Consider the following 17,360-nt stretch of genomic DNA (forward strand, 5'->3'; position numbering starts at 1 on the left):
ACATTCCTAAAATGAATTACTTATAAAAATGAATTATTTTATACACATTCATATATCCATCTTATTTCTACACCTATAGGGGTAGAAATAAGATGCAAAAAATAAAATCTAATTTGGAAAATGAAATAGAAGAATAAACAAAGGAAGGAAGAGAGCATAAAACTACCTAATTGTATTATATATTAAATAGAAAATTTTATGTAGTGCGAATATAAGGTTAATCCAGCACTTCATGATGTTTTTCTTTATCAAATAAATTGGATAATAACATTATTATCACGTATTAATTTTATATTAACATGTGCATCACGTGTTAATTTTATAACATCTGGATATATTATTGTGTCGAACTGGTGTTTGATCTTACGTGTGATTTAGCGAATCATTGGTTCAGTTATGATACAATTACTGAACCAAAAATAAAATGATTTCAAATCTATATAAATTCAGGTTAAATTCATCTTTAATTAACATTCAGTTTAGCTAAATTAGCCTATAAATTGTTTTAGTTAACTTCTAAGTTGTTAACTTCCAAGTTGTTAGGGCTAGTTTGGCAATGCTAGCTTTTCCAAATATGATAAGGTAGATCTGTTTTGAAAACTAGTTATTTTGTTACTTCTTAAATAATACGATATTTTGAAACTTTGATAATACAGTTTTTATTTTACCTGAAGAAAACTATGTTAACAATTTTTGAAAAGGTACAATTAATCAACTATATATGTTGCAATCATTTAAGTGTGTAATCTAAAGGGGGTAAAAAAAAAAAAAATTTATGTGACATAAAAAGAGTATACCCACTTGGAACAATTGCAATTTGTAAAACACAATTTTTAAACTTTGCGTTTAAAAGGGGTTTGTTTCGAAATCGGTTTCCAAAATCTGTTTTTATATAGGTTTTATTTGTGAAAGAAGAAGAAAAAATTCAGTTTGGTTCTAGAGTCTATGGTGGAAATTGTTGTTATCAATGATTCTGTATGCCTGGTTGAACAACATTTTGATATGGATACCAGTTGCTTTGATATATGGGTGATGAGCAAAAGTCGTTTTGAAAGGACTTGGACAAGGAAATTTAGGGTCGGGCCCCATCTCAAGTTTGAAAATTTTAAAAAAATTTGGGAGGATGGGTTGGTCCTTTTGCATGATATAAAAGGATGGTTGGTAGTGTGTGATCACAAAACACAAGAACTAAGGAAATTTCCAAAATATGAGGGCCATTCTGAGGATTCCTTCGCTGTTATTACACAGAGACGCTAGTTTTTATAAATGAAGTGATTGTAATTGAGTAACAAAACAATTCATAATATGGCTATGGATCCTATTTTGGTGTCTACCTCAAAGAGTATTTCAGGCCATTTCAGTGATATGATTTCAGTTTTTATGGGCTATGCATTTATATTTACCTCTCGTATGTGAATGGCCTGAGAGCTAGCCTTGTATTGTGTGTGCAAACAAATTTGCAAAATTCATTTTTTAAAGTCGTCAACATTACATGTTGCTGAAACCTGAAAACTGAAAACACTGTAACAAAATAAATTTTAAATGTGTGAATAGTTTTATTGAAAATTTTTTTGAAAAAAGTACTTGTAGCAAACGCAGCTGAAACTCAGTTTCAGCTTTATCCAAACTCAGTCTAAATAACTCATTATGAGGCCACAGAACGAAGTAATTTAATTCAACACGTTCCAATGAAGCTTAATTTTCCAACAGGGCGATCCAGGAAAAGCTAAAACTCATAGCACCCACATAGTAACAGACAAAGTTGTAATTGGATCACGGCTTATATTATGCATCTTGTGAAACACAGGAGATACTAATTTGAGGAATGGTGTATGGCCCTTCTAGTAAACCATTGGTAATCCATCGATATGCTGCTTCTGTTAAGTGTATACCATCCCAACTAACATACTTTGAAGGGTCATCACAAGCACTCACCGAAGGATAACCACATATCGCTGATGTGTTGAAATTGTATGGGCCTCCCCCTCCACAACATGCTGTGAGTGCTCCTCCAGTAAAACCTAAAATGGACATGAAACAAATTATTAGTACCAAAACTTTTGATATTAAGAAATGGATAGTACTCATTGCACACAAGTTGTTACACACTATTTTTTAACTGAAACAGTGACTTGTAGTTACGATTTTCAAGTTTAAAATCGTGACTTCAAGTCACGGTTTCAGTTCAAAAATAGGATATATGTAACAGTTTGTGTAATAAACACACAAACTCCATTTTTGAACCAAAACCGTGAGATTTTGAAGTTCAAAATCATGACTTCAAGTCATGGTTTCAGTTCAAAAATGGTGTGTAACAATTTGTATGTAATAAGTGCAACCCTTAAGAAATATTTTGTCTCCTAGAATGGGTTCTAGCAAATCATCCAGATTTAAAACAAACTGATTTATTCAAGAGACTCTGGTGCTTATTTGTAAGTAAATGTCACGACTGTTCGCAGAAAAGAAAATCATATTATATACATAATATACTTCCCTTACGAGATTGTGGTTCCGAAAGCTAGTCTTTTGGTTTTTTTATTCTCAAGTAAGAGTGCTTCTAAGTACAAACAAACGCAATCATCAATCTGTTTTGTCAATATGTGAAAAATAAAGAAAATTATTAAGAAGGTTGAGTTACCGTATTGGCTTGGATTACGATAAAAACGCATTGAAGAATTGTAAAAATCCGCATAGATGATATTGGTATGTGGATGTAGTGCTTGGATCCTACTTAGTTCTTTTTGAAGTTGATCATTGTGGTACTCAGAAAACTTGTTTAACCAGTTTAGACAGCCAGTTTCGGGGTCATATTGGTCCGTATCTGCAGTCTCATAATATGTTAGGTAGGCTGCAGAGCATCCAATTGGTAGGTTCCCTGGAACCATGAGAGTCACAGCCCCTAGCTCAATCAACTCCTGCAAGGCAATGTTTAAATCATGAAAAAGTCTCTTTAAAGGTAGTGTGCTTATAGAAATACAATAGAGTGCAGTGTCATATATAGTGCATGCTTTTTATATATATATATATATATGTGTGCGCGCGCGCATGCATGCATGTGCAATTTACAAACTAAAATATCTCTAACATCAAATTGAATAGAAATTCATTATCCTAATTTTTGTATTCCACTTTATACTTCACCAATTATAACTTGTCACATTTTTTTTTAATATAAAGTTATCTAAGTTTAAATTTGGAAAAAAAAAAAAAAAGTAAAAATTAACACAAATATTGGTATGTGGATGTAGTGCTTGGATCCTACTTAGTTCTTTTTGAAGTTGATCATTGTGGTACTCAGAAAACTTGTTTAACCAGTTTAGACAGCCAGTTTCGGGGTCATATTGGTCCGTATCTGCAGTCTCATAATATGTTAGGTAGGCTGCAGAGCATCCAATTGGTAGGTTCCCTGGAACCATGAGAGTCACAGCCCCTAGCTCAATCAACTCCTGCAAGGCAATGTTTAAATCATGAAAAAGTCTCTTTAAAGGTAGTGTGCTTATAGAAATACAATAGAGTGCAGTGTCATATATAGTGCATGCTTTTTATATATATATATATATATGTGTGCGCGCGCGCATGCATGCATGTGCAATTTACAAACTAAAATATCTCTAACATCAAATTGAATAGAAATTCATTATCCTAATTTTTGTATTCCACTTTATACTTCACCAATTATAACTTGTCACATTTTTTTTTAATATAAAGTTATCTAAGTTTAAATTTGGAAAAAAAAAAAAAAAGTAAAAATTAACACAGCAGTTGATAGAGTATAAGTGGAACACTTAAAAGTGGGATAGAATATTTTTATTTATAATATTCAAGTTACCAAAACTTAACTCTCAGTGATCAGCAGAAAAAACTTAAATTCCATTGTCTTTTCACTTCATGCCGAACTTGTTTGATTGTAGAAGATTCAAATCAGGCATCGGCTCCCACTCTGTTGTTTGCACTCTCATATGCTGATATAATTGTCTTTATAGAAGTTTTTTGTTCCCTTTTTTTTGGGGTGAGTCAAGATGTTTTCCATCTTTTATATAAGGCGGTGTTAGAACTTAGAACCCATTTTCTTCACCTTTGTGTGTGTGTGTTTGTTTCTCAAAAAAAAAAAAAAAAAATTGTGAAGGGTAATTATTACACTAGGTGCAATAATGATTAAAAAAAATAAACATGATGCAATAATCAAGAAATTTGTCTAAAAGGAAAATAATTTTACTTTGCAATCCACAAAACATAAATTCTTACATTAATGGCTGAAGCGATTGCTTTAATCACTAGTGGCACAAAAGTCTGAATCTCTTCTATGCTCCTATACAGGAAAAATGGATAATTGTAGTCGTTGCCTCCAATCTCTCCCATAAGAAATAGAGAACTTCCAAAGATTTCATTGCATTCTGTAAATGTTCGTCACATTACTAGAGAAAAAGGATGGTACTAACCAAATTCATGTCATCCATGTTTACACATTACTAATACTTTCTCAAATATCGCCAACTCAGAGAAAGATTTCCGCAAAGTGCGTGTCTACTCTTAATTAGTGGAGCGTGTTTTTAAAGAAATCGATGATTTTTTTTTTTTTTTTTGGATAATTCAATAAAAAGAACTTGTTATCAAGAAATTTTATTTTTTGAAATTTCATGTTATCAAGAGGTTAAAAAACTACTTCATAGCGAGGAATAATCAGTAACCGAATCAGAATTTCGGTTGTGGTGGACCAAAGTACTAATCAAAAAGGAATTAGAATACAAGAATGAGGTTTTGTCTCAAAAAAAAAAAGAATACAAGAATGAGGATTAACTCTACTAAAACTAATGAAGATTAACAAAATAAGACCATGTTTGGTAACAGTTTTTGTTTTCTATTTTCAAAAACTTGTTTTGAGGAATATAAAGAAAAAACAATTTTCTTGTATTTTTGAAATAAAAAACATATTTGGTTTATTGAAATTAAAAAGATAGAATTTTGAAGAAAAAAATAGAAAATACTAAAATATGTTGTTCCTAAGATTTGAACTTTAATTACTAACTCGTTAAATGAGACAGATTCATTAAATTAAATGCGTGTTTTCATTGACTTTTGAAAATTAGAAACTGAAAACAGCATTTTACAGGTTTTCAATTTCCTTCACAAATTGAGTTTTGAGAACAGTTTTTATTTTCTGTCAATTTTGAGTTGCCAAACAAGTTTTTTTGTCTCAAAAATAGAAAATTGTTTTTAAAAACATAAAATAAGAAGAAAAATAATTATGAAACATACCCTAATTGTTTATCAACACATTTCAAATCAATAATTTATAATGCAGTATTTTGGGTCATTAGACTAGTATCCTTTCAAACTAATATCCTTTTTATATTGTAAATTAGGTTCAAAGCTTCAATTAAACAATAATTTGGATTCAATCAAATCTTTCTCTCAAAATTTGATGCACTCAACTAATTAATATAAGTGGGGTATTTTTAAAAAATAAAAATTAGGTAGGATTAAAACAATTTCACAACAACAAACAAATGTTTCTACCACCTAACACATGCTAAAAAATATAATAATAATAATAATAATAAATTACAGATTTTAGGGGCCCACGAGTAAGTTGATAAATAAATTGAGGAATGTTGTGAGTTTTTATTTTAACTATAGCTTTATTGGTTTTTTTTTTTTTTAGTTTATTGTTTACATTTATACTCTTTCTTCTCTATTTTTCATTATTATTATTATCAATATCGTACTGTCAAAATAATTTTAATTGTGATGAACTCAGAGACTACTCAACCTATCTCAAGAATTTTTGGTAAATAATTTATATTTAGAAATTTTGTGCTTTCTCTTAAATATCTATTTAGATATCTGCTTCGTAACTTAAGTAATTTCCTTCCTCAAATAAAGGTTAAGGAGATAAGTGATATGTCACATTTTAACACTAATTATTAAAAATAAATAAAAAAAAAATGTGATAGTTAAAATTGTCTCAACAAACTAAGAAAATCACCCCCATAAAGTGACAATAACTGTCATTCCAAGTCTGTTAGAACAATTTATTGTGGAGAAAGTTACTGTGGTTATTTAAAACCACCACTATTGATCAATTTTATAATATAATAGAAAACAATTTACACCCCCCGATCATTTTTATAATATGAGAGAAAGCAATTTACACCCCCAGACATTAGGCTGTCACAAAGGGAAAGGAAATGAAAGAAAAGACAAGCAAACTTTTGGTGGAGGTGAAAAAAATAGACAAATATGGGAAAATAATAAAGAGGATCTGTGGAGGAGAAGAAAAAATAACTGAAAGAGACAAAAATAAAAAAAGACTTCATTGATTAGTCGAATAAATTTTTTTTTTTTTTTCAGAGATTTAGTGGAATAATTATTGAAAAATGTTTCACCCTTGAAACAAACACAATCTTAGTGTCTTAAATGGTGTGAATAAAAGATTTGAGATTCAATTCCCACTTACATTAAAAACTGATTGATATCTTGGTCTGATGATTACAAGCTATCATCAGAATCAGACGTCATAGATTGAAACTCTTTCAAAAAATAACTCTCCCAAAAAAAACCAAAAAACACAACCTTATTTGACACATTATTAGATTATTAACTAGGATAAACAAAAGAGAGATAGATGAGAAAGGGGTCCAGCCAGCTAAGAGCCTATGACTTATTAAATTTTTTTGAAGAATCATGCGTTACCTAAACGGACATGATACCAAAGTGGGCTTTGACTTATTCCAAATAGAAAAACATTTACAATTGAAAAGTCTAGCTACACAATTTTTGCCACAACTCATTGTGAGTTGAGTAGTGAAATTGTTAATTTACATTATTCATCTTTTTTTCTTAGTCACTAACAACTCACCACATGGCGAGTTATAACAAAAATTATGTTGTTTGTTGTGCAGTGGCATTAGACTTTTTGATTTCCTGTATTTGACTAATCATGAGATTCATGACCCATACCTCATGATGAAAAGTGGTTCACAAACACCCCCCCCCCCCCAAAAAAAACTCATATCCCCAATTATCTAATTATTTTGAAAAAAAAAAAAAAAAAAAAACTGCAAAGTAGTATACATATCTCACTAGCTACCTTGATAGCTTTTAAAAAAATATGTAAAATTCAAATTTTTTTTCTCTATTCTTCTAAAATTTAAATTTGGGTTTAATACATTTTAGGTTTCAATACCGTACAAGGATTCTTTTAAAAAAATAATTATATTGTGTTGAATATTAGACCCACTAATAGAAAATGCTATGAAAAAAAAAAAGAGCAAAATAACCAAGGGAGAAGGAAGACAAGAACTTTTAAAAAAAATAAATAAATAAGGAAACTTGTGAATTTCATTTAAACATAATCTGACTGTTACCAGTCCCACTATTTGAGTTACAGAAATTTATTAGGTAGTTTAGAAGTATATACTATTTCCCTCTCATATGGGGGTGGGCTCTTTGATGGATGAAACTTACTGCTATGTGAGAGGGATGGAGTATACTTCTGAAGTATCCAATAATAACCCTTGAGTTACAACACAAGCAGTACAAGAGCTAATTAAGAATATTGAAATAGGTAGTACAATAGTGAAATAGTTTGGTGCATGAGGAATTAATTTTTTTCCTTTTCTTCCATGCTAGTCTATTTCAATATCAGTGAGGTCAAAAATTCTTTTTCTGTATTTTGGCGAGGCTAGCGGGGTCAAAAAGTTTAGAGTAGAGTACCTATAAGTTCTTTTCACAATAGTCCTCTTGAACTATCTAACAATTTTCCCTCAACCAGGGTGGCTCATGCCCTAGGCCTAAGGTCTCACTTGTCTCAAAAAAATTTAAAGGGTCTTAAGGCCCGCCTATTGCATAAGCTAAACACTCCTTAAATTATATAAAATGTCTCAAAAATGTAAAATAATAATTTTTTTTAAAGAAAAATATATATGTGAATTTTGCATTTTTTTTTCATCTCCAAGAAGATCCCCAAAATATTGGGCTAATAGAAGTTCAACTCAATTGAAACTATAAACTATTTTACCCAAAAAAAAAAAAAAAATTCATTATGAGTGCGCCGAATAATCATTGACAAAATTTTCTCACAACTTGTGAAAGAGAAGTAAATCTAACCATAATACAAAAACTCAATTAGAAATTTTACGTCTCAAAAAACAAGAAAGATTTTAAACAAATAAATGGATATAAAATATAAAATCAAATAAATAGTATTTAATTGATATTTACTATTTAGTATTAACAAATCTCACTAATTTTTTTTTTCCTCAGGCCTCATAATGCTTTAAGCCAGCCTTATGCTCAACTACCTCGGGTCCTGATTCTCTTCCTTCCACGCATCATGGCTGAGAAAAACACCAATGAGCTCCCTTAGTTCATCTTTTCTCCAAATAATTTTTTACTTTGTCATTGTTTTCTCACTCTTTCTCGAGAAATAATTGGAGAAAGGATTTTTTTTTTTTTGGTTGATATGGTGGGTATTTTTTGTCAAGACAGTCTCATAAAATTGCTTACACGTCCCACATGCGTGAACAAATTTTAAATCTAGATGGAACCCTAATAGTTTCAATTCAATCAAAATTATAGAGTTATGAATGTAACATATTAAGTTTTGTAGACTGTGAAAAAATGTTAAATCTAGATGGAACCCTAATAGTTTCAATTCAAGCAAAATTACTGAGTTATAAATGTAACGTATTAAATTTTGTAGACTAAATTGTGACATGACTAAACAATGTGAATATGTAATTTGTCAAATTTATTGTAAGGACACAAAAATCAAACAGCCCAGCCCCACTTAGAATAGTGAGGATTGTGCAACTCAACCGAGCCCAAATCAATAGATATTTGTAAGAGAGTGAGTTAAACAAAAAAGGAGGGAGCTTAGCCTGAGGACAAAAATAGGGAGAGAATAACTACAAATCAAAGTTTATATTTATATGAGGCTTATCACAAGCTTGCCCAAGGAGGCAATTCTTACACAAAATGATACACTGTTAATTTTCTTCTCTCAATACTCTTGTTCTAGTTTCTCTTTTTCCCTTGTTTTTCCCTGGATCCCTTTTACCTGGAAGTTCCTTTTCCTTATATACTTGTCAACCCTTTACATCTTGGCCCTCCATCTCCACCTACCTAGGCTCTCACTATGACACTTGTCCCCTTAAACTTCTGTTGAAGGTGGTAGAAAGAGTTGCTTAGCTGTGAATTCCACTGTTCAGGTCACTTCCTCATCAATGCAGCTGATAAAGCTGTTGCCAGTCATTTAATGCGGAGGCAGTAGGATAACTCTCATTGGAGACTTCCCCTACTTTCCATGATTCTCTCTTTACACCTCATCCTCCTCGTCTGGATTTCCTAGAAGTCTCTTGTCTCTTCCCCTCCCATCCTCGGGTGGATCCCCTCTTCAGGCTTATGATGCCTTAATAATGATGATAACAACTCATCAAACCTTTCCTCAATCCTCAGGCCCCTACATTCATGATTCATCAACCAAAATTAGGTTCGTGTCTTCTTAGTGAATTATTGATTGATGATAGAAAGACACTCAGTACAAATCTTATTAAAGTAAGGTACTACTCATCTAAAAACTACTCCCTCCGTCCCATTTTTTTTGTCCTATTTGAAAAGTCAAACTTTTTAAGGGAATATTATTTATTGTCTTATCTATTTTTTAAAAATGTATAAGTTTCCAAAACTACCCTTAAAAAAATTTATCAAAAAATTGAATTAGTAAATTAATAGGGGTATAATAGGAATATTAGTAAATTAATTACTTTTATTTTTAGAAACAGGACAATATTTTGGGACATCTCAAAATGGAATAGAGGACAAAAAAAAATGGGACGGAAGTAGTAATTGCTAGTATGATTTAACTCAGTAATTAATTTATCCAACAATCTTTAGAGGATCTACAGTACCAGCTTTTAATAAAATGGGGTCAAGCAACAGCTAAAATTTGACAAAACTTATGGAACAATTGCAGCTAACGTGTTAAGACTTAAGACTTTTTAATATGTTGGAATTCTAGCGCAAATGGGGAATTCACATGAACAGAATCTATCATTCTTGAGTCTCTAATTTGATAACTTGGCAATGACATTAATGGACAACCTGACTCACATCAATTTTTAATAAAACAGTTCTTTGAAAGCTTGCAATTATCACTGTATGTTGTTTATAGTATCAAACTGTATTGGCTTCATGTGCAACCGCTGTGCATAGATATTGGTAATGGTGTTTAAACAACGAAAACTATTGTTTAAACACCATAGTACATATTTTCACATACTTTTTCACATACACGTATTTTCACAAAACTTAAACAATGTTACTTGAAATCTCTTACCAAACGGGCCTCAAATATTCCCAAAAAAAAAAAAAAAAAAATCTATTAGAGGATGTTTGCTAAATCACATGAATTGGGCTAGCAAAAATGTATAATATGTTCTTGTGTGGTGGGGGGTGAGAGAGTTGAAATTCAAGTCTTTAGGAGGGAGTTTCAAACACACACACACACACACACATATATAGACTAGACTAGAGTAGAGTTTCTATGTTGTATAAAAAAAATGTATAATATTTTCACCAAAATAGGTTAGCTTTGGGAGAGAGTTAGATATGTTAAAAGTTTATGCGGTGAGGTAAGTGCTAGTTTAGTGAAATCTATTAACATCAAAAAAACAAAATTGGATCGAAAATCATTGACACAAAAAATAAATTCATTGGTATCTTGATATGATGATAAAGAGTAATCTATATGAAGCTGAAATCATATGTTCAAATCTTATTTTATTTATTTATAGACACACACATTAGTATTATTCTCGTGTGATGGACGGCTTGATAAAGATTCATATGTAAGTTAATTTTAAAAATAATAATAATTAAAACAAAATGATTAAACAAATAGCAATAATAAATTATAAAATAAGTAAATAATTTTAATAAAAACATTGGTTTAGATCTAATTGTTTAGAGTTTAGACTTGATTAGTTTTTTTTTTTTTTTTTCTATTTTTATATTGAAAATTCTTTTTATACTTTGTGTTAATTTCTTAATATATGAGATATGAAATGAGTTTGGTCATTCCTATTTGGGTTATATTTAATATGTGCTCTAGCCAGCACAAACAATAATAAACAAAATAGTTCCTCAATACAAATTTTTCCTAGTAATAGTCTAATTAAAAAAATCAACACACTCACAAATTTTTTTGAAAGTAACACACTCATAAATTAAATATAATAACCAAAAATTTGTCCATATATATAAGTTAACTTTTTTTTTTTTTGAGAATAATATATAAGTTTTTTTTTTGGGGGACAGTCTTGGCTTAGTACACACCTCTCTCTTGGAAAAGGTACTTTTCCCTCCCTCCTCTGATGATGTGGAAGCAATGGCAGCAGCACAGGCCACCCTCTTTGCACAGGAGCTGGGCTTATCATCTGTTATCTTTGAAGGAGATTCCTTGGTGGTTATAAACACTCTTAACAGCAAGGAGGAATCGCTGGCATCTTATGGTCACTTCTTGGAAGCTGTTCTACCTTCTTTAGTTTATTTTTCTTCTGTTTCTTTTTCACATGTTACTAGAGTAGGAAATAATCTAGTTCACAACCTAGCTAAACATGCAAGACATGTTAATAGAAGCTTATTGGTTTGGATGGAGGATGTTCCATCTCATCTCCATGCTATTTTTGTAACTGACCATAATTGATTTTCCCTTTTTTCATTAATAAAGTTTCGATGTCTTGCTTCAAAAAAAATACTTCATTATATGATCTTTTGAATTTATGTCAAAAAAAATTTCTAAAAAAAAGAATTTACGTCAAAATCTGTGTATTAAATAATTTATTTTTAATTAATGTAGAGTATCATATACAGTATATATATATATATATATAAACTATATATCCAGTGTGAATAATTCACATAATAATTACTGGCACTAGTTAGTGGTTCGTAAGAGTTAGGAATGGTAGCTGGGTTTATTAAAGATCTAAAAGTACCTTGTTGGTTTTCCGAAAGGATGGCAACTTTTTTTTTTTGGTTTTCCAACTCATGAGGATTGACTATTGAGACATCTAGCAGAAAGTCTACGCCAATTTTAATATTCTCCATTAAGAGTGGTGCAGTTAATTCATGATTAAATAGACCACATGTATCAAAGAAAGATTTATTTTCCAAATTCTCGCTTGGCCTTTTGGTGAAGCCGAAGCTGTAGTAGACTAGATTAGTAGCATTTGCATGCAGCTTTCCAAATTATTCTCACCTAATTTTAACGCAGACTTTGTATGGAATACAATAAATGTTCCCCCTCTCACATAATAATAAATTTTATTTACATAAAAAAATTATTAATTAAATTCATAATAGAACCTATTTTCTATCATTCGTGAAAAAAGTGGTGTCCTTTACCTCTAGAACATGGAAAATATGGAGAAAGTCTTCAACCACTTTGATGCCAGTAGGGAGTAGGACAACAGGATCTCTATGTCGGAGTTAGGCACCATGCTCAATCACGGATAATACTTACATACTTCAGGAGCATTGCTTCTTCTTTTCACACGAGGGTGAGACTCGTGTGAAGCCCACCCCTTATGTGAGAGGAGCAGTGACAAATTTAGGATTTAAGTCTAAAAGGGGCAAGATTAAAAGACAATATTGAAAGCAAAATTAAATTATAAAATATTACTCTTTTTTTTTTTTTACAAAAATAAAATATTACTCTTAATTGATAATAATTATTTAAAAAAAATGAACAAATGTAACTACAACTATATATTTCATATCATTAAAATAAGGAAAGAAAAGCAATCAATTCATACTTGCTGACAATTAATGGAAGAAATTAATCTAAACACATAAAATATAAAAATATCTAATTTGATTCTTTAAAAAAACAAAAAAAATAGTCTAATAGTTTTAAGAGTAAATCTACAAAGTTCCCAAAAGTGTTGTAGTTCAATTGACACCTCAATGTGTTTTCAACAAAAAAATTCAAGGTGCAATTCCTCATATCCCCAATTATCTAATTATTAAAAAAAAAAAAAAAAAAAAAAAGGACTGCAAAGTAGTATACATATCTCAAAAACATCCCTAGTAGTCATCGCCTTTTTTTTTTTTCTTGAACGTAGCTATCATGTTTATATATATATATATATATATATATTTAGCGTAGCCATCACGCTGTTAAATGGTTGAGAAGAAAAATAGTCATTCTTTTTTTATATATATACAAGATAGAAATTTTACTTTAGTCTAATCTAAGTGTATATGTGTGTGAATCTCTTTCTTGGAGACTTGAACCCAAACTCTCTCTTAGAGACTTGAACTTCAACCCTTACCCCCCACATCCCACAAACACTTATACTTGTAGAGTGACCATCATACAAAATAGAAATTTTACTTTAGTCTAATCTAAGTATATATGTGTGTGAATCTCTTTCTTGGAAACTTGAACCCAAGCTCTCTCTTAGAGACTTGAACTTAGCCCTTATCCCCCACATCCCACAAACACTTATACTTGTAGAGTAACCATTATACCAAAAATATGCGGTGGTAAAAAATAATCATTCTTGATAAGGGTAAAATTATGAATGTGAATACTCATAAATATAGTATCATGAAGCGACGTTCAAAATAAACCTGTCAGCCTCACTTGTCATAAATGGCAGTCAAATAGTTTAAGGACGTCTACAGCTTTAAGAAGACGAGGTTAACTTGTCATAAATGGAAAGCTGAAGACAGTAAGCTGAAGACAGTTAAGCATAAGAGGAAGCTGATGAGAACAAGCTGAAGAGGATAAGCAAACCTTCGTCGGGATCCATTAGTAAGTGATAATGTTAGGGAGTCCACGAAACTCACCGCATAGTTGACGAGTTGACCTCAGGCAATGAAGATGGGTAGCCGACACTAATAAAGCTGAAGGGAGTAGGCGAAGCTGACTACCCTAACGAGGTAGTAGGCGAAGCTGACAACCCCGACGAGGGAGTAGGCGAAGCTAACGACCCTGACAAGGGAATAGGTGAAGCTGGCTACCCTAACAAGGTAGTAGGCAAAGCTGAGGACCCTAACGAGGTAATAGGCGAAGCTGACGACCCTGATAAGGGAATAGGCGAAGCTGACGACCCCGACAAGGGAGTAGGCGAAACTGACAACCCCGACGAGGGAGTAGGCGAGGCTGACGACCCTAACAAGGTAATAGGCAAAACTGACGACCCTGACGAGGGAGTAGGCAAAGCTAACGACCTTAAAGCTGATGACTCCAATGTATCCTTAACTTAATAACCACGCATAAGTATATAAGGAAATGTCTTGTATCCCAAGCTTAGTGCTAGTCTCCTACAAGAAAAGGATTCCGCAATATACGTTCATTAGACTCCTATAAGGAAAAGACTTCTACTCCAAGGAAGAGATGTCAACCCTCTACTACTATAAAAGCTCAAATACCCTCATAAATCGAGGTACGCATAATTAACCCCTCTTTAGCACTCTAGAGTTGTGAGAAGTTCTAACTTGACTTTTGGAGAGTATTTAGCCGATACCACATCGGTACTCCTCTTAAGGTCTTCAGCTTTTGTGTTGTGCATGTGCTGTTTCGAGTGTGCGAGAACTATGTAGCTCACTGGTGATTTTTTTGGCATCATCAATTCTTATTGCAACACATAAATGCCGATAAATGTTATCATTTTTCTCTTTTGGTAAACTGACAAATATTATCATTTCTATCTTAAAAGCATTTCCCAAAATCGAAAACAATAGTGCGTCGGGACTCATAACGATCACAGTCATGCTCATATTGAAGCTGAAACTTTGTTTTATTTTTTTAATATAATTGCTGAAACAATTCATTTGTCAATTGAAAATTGTGTTTGAACTTTGAAATATTTTAAATAATTAAATTTCATTTTCTAAACAATTTAAATATTTGAGAAAATTAATAAAAAAATTTGAGAAAAAAAGAAAATTAATAATTTAATATAATATCAAAGTAAAAAAAATCCTAAAATTTTTTTTTTTTGGTTAAGAAAAAAATCCTAAATTTGATTTCTGACTTTACTATACTCATTAAAAATATTAACAAGTTTATTTTTTTTAATATTATACTAGCACTAATAATTATATATTTATAATTTATCTCTTTTAGCACGTGGAAAACTTTTAAAACCCAAAGGAAACAAGCAAAAAGAGATGCTATAGTGAAAGAATGTGACAACTGCCTGTCACATTTACAGATTTACTTTTACCCATTACCACTTTTTCTCTGTTGTTGATTACATAAAAAAATTGTAGGCAAAAATACAAAATTTACTCTCTAATTTTTAATTTTTTTCATTTCAGTCTTTTAACTTTTAGTTTTGTCATTTCAATCCTCTAATTTTTAATTTTTGTCAATACAAGACTCCGATAAAATTCAGTTAAGGGCTGCCGTTAATTGAGCCAAAACGACGTCGTTTTGGCTCTTTTTTTATATATAAATTTTGGAATTTAAAGAAAAAAAAGGAAAATCTGTAAAATAAAAAAAATAAAAAAAAAAACACACACACACACACACACACACAAAGTCACAAACGCAACAATTGTCTCATCAGATCAAAACCTCTTTCACTACAGCCTCCTAACTCTGTACCTCATAGGGGCCCCAACCTTCATCTCCCTCGGGTTCCTCCAAGCCCCATATGGTTGGGGTCCCACAATGTCCCCCTTTCTTTCCCACTATTTCCACAGAACTTGCATATACCCACTTCGCCTTCACAACAACAACAATAAGAGTAAGACAAACAATGGCGGCTTCCCAGTGTCAGTGGCAATGATGGCTTTTGTGTTCAATCTTTTAAAAGCTTACTTACAAGCCAGATGGGTGTCTCAGTATAAGGATTATGAAGGTGATAGGTGGTTCTGGATGAGGTTTTTTGTTGGGTTGGTGGTGTTTTTAGGTGGCATGGGAGTGAATATTTGGTCGGATAGAGTTTTGGTGGCTTAACCGATTCAGGTGATGGAGTTCTGAATCGGTTTCTTTGTTTTGATTTCAGGGGATCGTCGTTCCCCTTCAATGTGTTTTTTTTTTTCCTTTAAATTCCGAAATTATGTATATTAAAAAATAAAACCATAATACGTTGATTTGGCTTAATTAACGGCAGGCCTAAGTAGTTTCTAACAGAATTTTGTAATGGCAAAAATTGAAAGTTAAAAGACTAAATTAATAAAATTAAAAATTAAAAGATTGAAATAAAAAAAAAAACTAAAAATTAGAGAGTCAAATTTATATTTTTGTCAAAATTATGCCAAAATGTTTGTAAAGTTTATGGTCCTAAATTATTGCAGAAAAAATCATGAAAAGCCAAACCAACTAGTCTAGAGTTCTAATCAGTCAAACGGTTTATTATTTTAGTCAAATTACTGGGTGGAATTGAGGACTAAACAGAAAAAAAAAAAAAAAAAAAAAAAAAAGATAATGATTATATAGTAAACTTACCTGACGATGTGTTGCATAGAGATGGAAGAATTTTCTTGAACCAATCCAATTGAACACTTAAAGAGTCGTTTGTAGACACATTATCAATTCCCCTTTCGAAGAAAAAAGCTGCATCCAATGCTGTCGCTCCCACAACAGCAAAATTGACTCCTCCTTGAATAGTACTCCCATTCTCAACGCCAAGATATGGCTTTATCAATGGCAGTCCTAGAGTTTGAGCTGCCAAAAAAAAATATATGTGAGGGCAAAGAATAATGTATATATGTGAGGGCAAAGAATAAAGATTAAAAACCTGAGGCTCATTTGCTCACCTGTGAAGTCTAAGACAAGACGGCCATCGCAGCAACGACCTGTGGGGTGAGTAAAATAGCTCTCCCCGTATGGAGGAAAGAGACAGTGATGAGTTGGATCAGTGAAGTAGATGTTTCCAGTGTCAGTAAGTGAGTCTCCGAAACTAAAGATTGATGTGTAGCAATTTCCAAACACGCCTTTAATGGTGGCTAATGAGAGGAAGACTTCGATTAATTGTAGTTTCATTGAGAAAACAGAGGAACAATGTTGAGCCATTGACCCCACTAAAATGGAAGCGGGGCGACCAGTCCCATCTTATAATGTCTGTCAGAAGCATTTCCATTCTCCAATGAAATACTACATTGCTTTTTATGTCTAAAATCTGACCAACCATTCCACAAACAGAAATTATAGACTACGTAAAATAAAAATAAAAAATAAATTTTTAATACCACAATATATATATATATATATACCTATCTTTTGCCAAAAACTGTTCATATCGTTGAGTATGATAGAGGAAAAATTGTGAATTTATGTAAATTAATCGGTAATTTTTCATAATTTATCATGTAAGATAATTATAGTAAAAATTGTGATT

General features: G+C 31.6%; 1 protein-coding gene across 1 annotated transcript; it reads right to left on the reverse strand.

The window, feature by feature from the left end:
* Positions 1-1,532: 1,532 nt before the first annotated feature.
* On the reverse strand, positions 1,533-17,106 carry LOC112036699 (GDSL esterase/lipase At1g31550). The gene is made up of 5 exons (XM_065766935.1): positions 16,780-17,106; positions 16,469-16,687; positions 4,246-4,394; positions 2,639-2,915; positions 1,533-2,021 (listed from the first exon to the last, which is right to left on the reverse strand). Exons 1-5 carry the CDS (start codon positions 17,033-17,035, stop codon positions 1,786-1,788), a joined length of 1,137 nt encoding a protein of 378 aa, XP_065623007.1. The 5' UTR covers positions 17,036-17,106; the 3' UTR covers positions 1,533-1,785.
* Positions 17,107-17,360: the final 254 nt, after the last annotated feature.

The sequence above is a fragment of the Quercus suber genome, unplaced genomic scaffold (genome assembly GCF_002906115.3).
Source record: "Quercus suber isolate HL8 unplaced genomic scaffold, Cork oak 2.0 scaffold_758, whole genome shotgun sequence".
Taxonomy (NCBI): Eukaryota; Viridiplantae; Streptophyta; class Magnoliopsida; order Fagales; family Fagaceae; genus Quercus; species Quercus suber.